The sequence below is a fragment of the Rana temporaria genome, chromosome 1 (assembly GCF_905171775.1).
Source record: "Rana temporaria chromosome 1, aRanTem1.1, whole genome shotgun sequence".
Classification (NCBI taxonomy): Eukaryota; Metazoa; Chordata; class Amphibia; order Anura; family Ranidae; genus Rana; species Rana temporaria.
Window position 1 is genome coordinate 309539378 of NC_053489.1, and position 9293 is coordinate 309548670.

The following is a 9293-nucleotide window of genomic DNA, read 5'->3' on the forward strand; positions in this document are numbered from 1 at the left end:
CCAATACCATCCCTACAGTGAAGCATGGTGGTGGCAGCATCATGCTGTGGGGATGTTTTTTCAGCGGCAGGAACTGGGAGACTAGTCAGGATTGAGGGAAGGAAGAATGTAGCAATGTACAGAGACCTCCTTGATGAAAACCTGCTCCAGAGCGTTTTGAACCTTAGACTAGGACGAAGGTTTATCTTCCAACAGGACAATGACCCTAAGCACACAACCAAGATAACAAAGGAGTGGCTATGGGACAACTCTTTGAATGTTCTTGAGTGCCCCCAGCCAAAGCCCACACTTGAACCTGATTGAACATCTCTAGGGAGATCTAAAAAATGTCTGTGCACTGATGCTCCCCATTCAACCTGATGGAGCTTGAGAGGTCCTGCAAAGAAGAATGGGAGAAACTGCCCAATAATGGGTGTGCCAAGCTTGTAGCATCATACTCGTAAAGACTTGAGGCTGTAATTGGTGTCAAAGGCACTTCCACAAAGTATTGAGCAAAGGCTGTGAATACTTATGTACATGTGATTTTTATTTTTTATTTTTTTTAATACATTTGCAAAGATTTCAAACAAACTTCTTTTACGTTGTCATTATGGAGTATTGTTTGTAGAGTTTTGAGGAAAATAATGAATTTCATCCATTTTGGAATAAGGCTGTAACATAATAAAATGTGGAAAAGGTGAAGCGCTGTCAATGTTTTCCGGATGCACTGTAACTCACTGGTGCCTTAGGAAGGCAGTGACCACAGACGGGCTGCAGTGGTGTGCAGGGAGAAGTTATATGCGAAATGAGAAAATCCTGTGCGTTCTCAGGGTAGAAGGAAGCCTGGGTACAGAGAAAAATGTTGCATGTTATTTTACCAGCCTCCAATAGCTTTGTCTGGATGAAGTTTTGTCACATGTACAGTACCACCTAGGTACTAGCCCTAATAATTGCAGCAAGAGATTCTTCGCCAGATCACTATAATCCTTAATGGGCAGAGCCCCACATACAGTGCCCAGAAGTCTATATTGGGAGGGAACTTGCACACAGCCTGGCCATCCCTGTGAGGTTCACTCTGCGCACTCCTCCCTGCCAAGTACTCACTCTTGCTCCATCCCTAGGTAGCAAAGAAACATGAGAAGCAGCTTTGGAACCAAGCAATGGCCTGGTTTAAAAAGTTTTTTTCATAATTTCCGTGGATAACCTGACCACAAGGGATTGTTAAGCCTAGTCTCATTTGCTTATGAAATATATCCTTAAGTAACCAGTGAATATCCCAGAAATGACAGACTGGCTGCGCTATGGTAGCGTCACTGAAGTAAAAGCTACCGGTACTTTATTCCAAATACAAACAAGCTGCGAGAACATCGCTCCTTAAGCCCCCTTTCACACTTGTACGACTTCAAATTCGCACGATTTTGCCGCGATTCGCGGCCGCAATTTTAATGAATGCCTGTGTAAGTGGCATCAAAATCGGACCAAAGTAGTGCAAGGACTACTTTGAAGTCGGCACTACTTAAAGTCGTGCCAGTATGAATGGTAGTCATTGAAAATAATGGAGAATGACTTTTGCAGTCCAAAATCGTGAGACAAGTCGTATAAGTGTGAAAGGGCCCTGAATCTGTTCTGCACCGGTAGGGGTTCACCTCAATTGACTTGATTTTAGAGACCATAACTGGGCTTTGATTTAAATGTATGCATTATGGTAATCTTCTGAAATACTTTTTTCTTTATCCAGGAATATTTTTCAAGACATCCTACACAGAGACACATTTGTCAGAAACTTCTTGGGGCAGGTAATATTTCTAAGGAACTTTTTGGAAAGGGGGGGGGGGGTGGTAAAATTTCTTACTGTTAATTATTTATACAGTATAACAGTCATCTTTTCTGGTGCCGTGCAAATTATCGCGTGGCTTTGCTGTAGTATGAACTATAGATGTGAACCGGGGGTGATGTTACCCATTTCTAGGATATTTTTGAAAATGAATTGTGTACTCTGCTAATTTAACAACTAAGACCCCTTTCACGCTATGGCTGCCCGTGCGTTCCTGGTAAAGTGCCACTTGTTTTAGCACCGATTGACCACTGTTTAAGTGGCGTTTTTGCGCTACTTTTTCAGCCGCTAGAGGGGCGCTTTTAACACCAAAAAAGGGGTTAAAAACTCCTATGTTGCAGCGCATTGGAAGCGCTGCCCTTTTATTGCAATGGACAGGGGCATTTTAAGAACGCTGTATATAGCGCTCTGAAACCACCCCAAAGATGTGCGCCGCCCAGGTGTAAAAGCACCCATTGCAATGAATGGAAGCTTGTTTTCAGGCGCTTTACAGGCTCCTCTGAGCCGGCGGATGACAGGTCCGTCTCTATTCACTGAGTGGGGATGAACTTGTCAGAGCCCAGCTGATCTCTATGGGGAGATTGAACAAAAACGGACAGCATGTCTATTTTCATCAGATCTAATCTGATCCGCCGAGACGGATGGCAAACATATCGGCATACGTCTGTCTTGATCGGATGGCAGATGGGTGTCAGGGGACACATCTCTGCTGACATCCACCTGCCCATAGGAGTAAATAAATCGTCCGCTCAGATCCGCCTGAAAAACGGACAGGCTGATGCGAGTGGGCTTATGTTAAAGGGGCCTATTTCTTCATGTGGATGATGGTAATGTAATTTTTTTTTTAATAATTTTTTTTTTTTTTAACATCCAAGTACCCTTTTTCTAAACGATATACAGGTGTCACATGACCCAGATCTTTCCCAGCCTGTCTGTAGGAAAACAGTGGCAAGAGGAGCTTCTAGTCTTCTGCTGCTGGTCACGTGTTCAAAAAAATAACATTAATATCAATAACCTGTTTTAAATTGGCATACACATATATATTTGAAATCAAATCTTTATTATTTTTTTGGCAATAACATGGTGTGGTTGGATTTCTGCCAGTCACAGGCTGTGTCACACCCCTCCAGCCTGTGTCTGAGAAGGAGGAGGTGAAGCCTCCATTAATCTACATGTAACATCACGCCCCCATTGTGTTTACTTGTTAGTGGGCATGGAGGACGATGGAGGTAGTGGGCTGTCTCTTACCACTGTGTATACACAACTTTTTTACATTTAAAAACACTTTAACCGAATAACATTTCGTTAGCTAAAGCATTGTGTATCATAACATTTGCCTTTAAAAATTGTGTTGCATTTCCATGCTGCTTATAGTTTTGCAGCCAGTTCTTGTATACCCGTGGCATTTCTCAGGGTTAGTTCCCTGATGATGACAACCGTGGACCATATCTGCGTAAAGTGTGCTGAAATGGCCACATGTAGTTTCCATCAGAAGCACGTGTGACAGGGTGAAACCAGGAGCACAAACGGGAGACAGAGATGAATTTGTTGTTATCCTATATAGTGTATGAACAAGGATCTTCATGGCGGAATCATAAGCTAGTTTAATGAAAACTGCAGGAAATCACATTAGCATGTGAAAGATTATATGAGATTTTAGTGCCGTGGTTTAATAATTCCTTAATATGTCTAATCTGTGCTTTTTTAACATGAGAATGCAGCCAATTCTTTTCCTGGCTGGCAGTGCCTCATAAATAAAATGCATCACTGGGTATGCTTTTATTCTGTGCAGTTCACTAGGATATTGTAGAGAGCTTCCTTTTTTATCTCCAAGGCTCTTTCTGTTGTTAAAATTCAAATTCATTTATCTTCTCAAACTTGAAGGCTTTTCTTTTCCAATGTTAATTTCAATGTATTTTGTGAGGGTTTAATCGACCCTGTCCCGAAAATGAAATGGCAAAAATCTTTTACCTCATAAAAGAAAATGGTAAATATTCACCTATCCCACGCCTTGTGACATCAAACTCCACTCTTTTATTAAAAATAAATTGTCCAAAGACGTCTGCCGAAAACGGACTCTTCCACTAGTATTGATCTCCTGGTCCCCCACTGAGCTCAGTGGTTGGGTGGATTTCATTGCTCTTCCTCCCACCAACTTCCACATAACTGTGATTGCCACCATAGAAACGTTTCTCAGTGGATGACTCCTCTACTTCAACAGAGTGGTATTCAGCGTGGCGTGCCGCAGAAGAGGTGAATATTTACACTTTCCTTTTACAGGGGACAGATTTTATGTCACTTCATTTTTGTGACAGGGTTGTGTTTTTTTGTGAAAATGTATAGATGCGCTAATATTAACTTAAAAGGTGAAAGTTCGTACAAAACTGATCAGGGAGAATCAAACTCCATAAAAAACAAAAATACTGTGAACAAATGTGATGCTAAATACACATTACTCATGTGGCAAGTCCTCAAACATGTGCACAGTGATCAACCAATAAGTCCCAATCAGGAAAAAACATACGATGCCTTCCTTCACTAGATCCCAGCACTTCACTGCTGCAGTCCGGTGAGTGGGCTCTCAAAGGCAGATATATATAAGAAAAGAAAGACAAGACCTCATTGCGCAGTACATCAAATCAGGTGGATAATATGATCCTAAAACATCGGCAAATGCACTCACGAATCCCCGCTTGTGTTAAGCATGAAACGCCGCTCAGTGTGCAGTCTCCTCGGTTCGATCCGATGAAATCGGATTAGATCGTCCTGTCACTGTAGGCTCCTCCCTACGCGTTACGTCACGGGCACGCGACTTAGTCATGGGTTACCCATATTATCCACCTGATTTGATGTACTGCGCAATGAGGTCTTGTCTTTCTTTTCTTATATATATCTGCCTTTGAGAGCCCACTCACCGGACTGCAGCAGTGAAGTGCTGGGATCTGCACTCCTAGTGAAGGAATGCATCGTATGGTTTTTCCTGATTGGGACTTATTGGTTGGTCACTGTGCACATGTTTGAGGACTTGCCACATGAGTAATGTGTATTTAGCATCACATTTGTTCACAGTATTTTTGTTTTTTATGGAGTTTGATTCTCCCTGATCAGTTTTGTACGAACTTTCACCTTTTTAGTTAATATTAGCGCATCTATATATTTTCACGGTTTTATTTTGGATTTGGTATCACCCAGATAGCAGCATTATTATTTAGTTTTTTACTAGGTGTTCCTGTAATTATTAATTTAATTAGCGCTATAGTACACTTTTTACACGTTGTGTTTTTTTTGTTTTTTTTTTCATCCATGGCTACATTGTATTTTGTTCACATTCCTCTCTGTATTCCACCATTCATTTAATAAAGCAGAACTAAACTGAGAGAAGTACTCCCCTCCTCATTCTTGCGAGGTAGTGGTTAAACTCCTCACCAGCCATTGTTCTCTTCTCCCTGGCTATTTTCATGTGGTGGGCAGTAGTGGAATGACGTCACCCCGCGTATATGTTCGGGAGTGCGTTATTTCAGCACCGCTGCAGTGTGTCGAAGGTCTACTGAGCTGCACAGTTGATACAAGAATGAGCACAGACAGGTAAGGATTTCATATCTCTTCTGCAATAAAGAGCTGCCTTTCTTTTATTATTTACCTTGAGTTTCGCTTTTAAGTGTGATAGCCTGGAGTCACGACAAAAATGTATTAATCAGTTCCAAGGGTAGCTACGGCACTCTATGCTTGAAATAAATGCCCAGGTGCTCACCCACAAAGAGGAGGATTATCAAAACGACAGTGTTTTTATTGTCAACATTTCGATGAAGCTCCGTCCATCAATCCCAAGAAAGATGGACTGCGCTTCATTGAAATGTTGACAATACCTACTGTTTTTGAACTTCCTCCTCTGCCAGACCCGTAAGTACCTCCTAATCCAGTTTTGGATAGATATACCGTATACGATTTCTTTTATTCATTGAAATGGTCAATGGGGCATTTCATCTGAAAAAAAACACTCTTTATTTTCTAGGTATTCCATTTGAAACCAAACTTATCTCTAAGAAGCACATTTCTGGCACAGTTTTTGCTAATACTTCACAGAAAAGCTCTTACTCTAATAAAATATATTGAAGATGACACGTAAGTTTTCCATGTTTCTTATCGCTACCATAATAATACCAGTATGGGCCATCACTTTGATGCCTTACCAACCAATAGTGACGTATGGGATGTGGGAGGTGCTGGGCTAGAGCCCATAGGGACTGGTTATCATTTTCTTATCAATGCACCTATTTTCCACTGGGTGAAAGACTGAACACGAATGCAGACAACTGGAGCCGAGGGCTAAAGAATGTAAGCCGCAGTTTATCTTATTTACTGACATTTTTCAGTAGGATTTTTAAATGCTGTCTCATTCTGATTTCTCTTTTGTTTCTGCTCTGTCTGATCTAGACAAGAAGTAGAAAGAAATCCTAATAAGGACACAGGAGAAATACAATACTGACAGGTTCTAAACCTTCCTTAAAGTGGTTGTAAACCCTTACAGACCACTTTTACCTACAGGTAAGCCTAGATTAAGGCTTGCCTGTAGGTGCAAAAAATATCTCCTAAACCTCCACGGTTTAGGAGATATTTGCAAAAAATATTGGGCACCAATGTCTACGGCGCAGGCGCACGGTGAAAACCTTTGGAAATGGCGATCGTGCCATGACTGGCGACTCCCGCGTGCATGCGCAGGAGTGACATCATCGTGGCTCCGGCCATTCACAGGGCCAGAGCTGCGATACCCGGAAGTCACTCCGGGAGAGATGTCGGCGACGGAGGAGGGGAATGAGGACCGCTGCGGGGGCTTTGATCTCAGGTTAGTAATTTCTAATGAGCTAGTATGCATACTACTAGTTCATTATGCCTTTGTCTTGCAAGGTGTTTTTTTTGTTTTGTTTTGTTTTTTTTGCGCAGAGGGTTTACTTCCTCTTTAAGCCTAGTACATATGGGCTAAATATCAATCGGAATTGGCTAGTTCAATAGAAACCAGATAACATTTGGCCCGTGTGTACCATTCAGAAAAAGGTCTGCCAATCTTCTCCCGATCAGCAAAAACACTGGTTAGCGAGAGTTGGCTCAGTCATTGGCTGAGAGCACTAACCAGAGTGTCACCCAACCCCCGTCAGGATGCAAAAGACCAGCAGGGGGATTGCTGTACTAACATCAGATAATTGGTACAGCAGCTGCTTCCTGAGCTGTCAGGTTTTTTTTTTTTTTGTTTTGTTTTTTTTCATTCTGTCCTGCTGGGTTGAACGGAAAAAAAAAAAAAAAACTAGTATACTAGGCTTTAGTCTGTTGGAATTTCCGCTTGTGTTCCCATTGCAGGATTTCTCATAATTTCCAATTCTAAAACCATTCAAAAAGAAAGTGTTTTTTTATTTATTTTTTTCATGCAAAAGATAATTTGTAATAGTGGTCTATTGTTTCCTGTTATCAGCAAACAACAATACATTATTATTGTAATGGTCTTTTTGCTGCAAGGGAATGGCAAGGCAGAACCGGATCAGCTTTGCCATCTGAGCTCATAGGAAATCCCAGAGATGCCACAGGGATTTCTCACGCACTTGCAATGTGTAAGCTTCCCATGCTGTTTCATTGGAAAGACACAGCTTGATGCCAGGGGGTGCATGGTAATGGAGGAACACAGTAGATCAAAAAAGGGATAGTAGAGAATGTTCATAATGAAACCGGTGTCCTGCCACAGTGTATGTATGAAAAGCTTGCTTCCCTATATGCACCTGATAAATAATCTGTAGATATGGCAAGGTGGTACTTCACTGACCAGCAGACTGGTGTGCATCCAGTGCTAATATCGGTTTCTTAAATAAATATGCTCTGTAAAGAATATTATTAAAAAAACTTGTGAAATCCAATATTTCTTATCTTTTTTTTACATAATAAATATATGTGTGTGTGTGTGTGTGTATGTGTGTATGTATATATATATATATATATATATATATATATATATATATATATATATATATAGTGTGTGTGTGTATATGTATAATATGTATTATATATATATATATAATTGATAAGACCTTGGACCAGCCCTAGCAGAAAATGACGTGTTGATATTAATGGAACACCTTCTGGTACAGCGCTAGAAACGCAGATGTCTGATGCCCCGACTCCTCTTGTGTTCTGATGTTTTTGTTCTTTGTTTTTCTAGACAAAAGGGGAAGAAAGTGTTCAAATCTCTGCGCAGCTTGAAAACCGATCTGGATCTGACAGCAGAGGGCGATCTCAACATAATTATGGCTTTAGCTGAAAAGATCAAGCCAGGACTTCACTCGTTTATTTTTGGGAAACCTTTTCACACAAGTATGCAGGAGCGCGATGTACTAATGACATTTTAACACTGAATCTCCACTTGAAAAGACTTTTAGAATTGTGCAGTATTCTGGGAAAGCATTGTCTCAAGAAAGAAGCTATTTTTACTTGCTCTAAGTGGTTTATGCAGATATGCTGCTTTGTTGTTATGTAGATTTACTAGTGATTTTTAGTGTTTAAATCAAAAGCTACTATCATTATTTTATTTCTCTTTTGTGAAGCATGTGTGTTTTTTGTTGCATCTAAGGCACACTTTAAAAATCTATAAGTCTGTGCATAATGTATTTATTTAATGTGAACAAACTTAACTGAGCTCCGGAAAGATATATAATACACACATTAATGCACTTCTATATTTATTAATATACCATTACATGTGTGTCTTTTGTAAATGCGGGCAGTTTAAGTATCCTGGTATTGGCCTTCTGCAATCCCTGTACAGCGAAGCTTAGACTGGGTTAAGTAGAAGCTGCACAAGTGGCCATTTAGGTGGGTTGCAGTGCTTATATGTCAACATGAAACCAGCCAATCGGTGCAGAGAGATGGGGTCATTACCTGTTCTATTCCTTTTACTGCCCAGTAACAGAATGGAGAAGGGCCAAGACCTGGAAGTATTGAGGAACTGAAACATAGAAAAAAACAGGTTGTCTGCCCTACCAGGCAGTGCTATGTAACACTCTCTAAAATTGATAAACAGAAATGTAAATTCCGTATTTATCAGTGTATAACACGTGCCGGCGTATAACACGCGCCCCAATTTAGGAGGAAAGTTTCAGGAAATGTTTTATTTTTTTTCAAATAAAACACTTTGAAGCAAAATAATGGTCAGTGCCAATCAATGCAGCCTGATTAGTGTCCATCTGCAGCCTCAATGCAGCCTGATGCCCATCTGCAGCCTCAATGCAGCCTCTGTGCCCATCTGCAGCCTGATCTGCCCCCATCCAATGCAGCCTGATGCCTACCTGCGGCCTTACCCTCTCTCTCATGCAGTGCAGGAAATCAGGAGGGAGACCAGCACCGCCAAAATCACCGAGCTATCATCTTCTGTTTACTGTACTCGGCTCTCAGTCGGCAGTCACATACACAGTCCCGCCTCTGCCATCGCCATTGGACCAGC

The 9293-nt window shown here is 41.2% G+C and overlaps 1 protein-coding gene across 2 annotated transcripts in view; it reads left to right on the forward strand.

Annotated features, from left to right (window-relative positions):
* Window positions 1–8580, forward strand: part of C9orf72 (C9orf72-SMCR8 complex subunit) — a 68721-nt gene extending 60141 nt beyond the window's left edge. For both annotated transcript variants that reach the window (XM_040358585.1, XM_040358583.1), the window contains exons 8-10: window positions 1718–1775; window positions 5826–5935; window positions 8016–8580. In XM_040358585.1, the coding sequence (XP_040214519.1) occupies window positions 1718–1775; window positions 5826–5935; window positions 8016–8202 (355 nt within the window). In that variant the 3' untranslated portion in view covers window positions 8203–8580. The remainder of the gene's footprint in view (window positions 1–1717; window positions 1776–5825; window positions 5936–8015) is intronic.
* The last annotated feature ends 713 nt before the right edge of the window (window positions 8581–9293 follow it).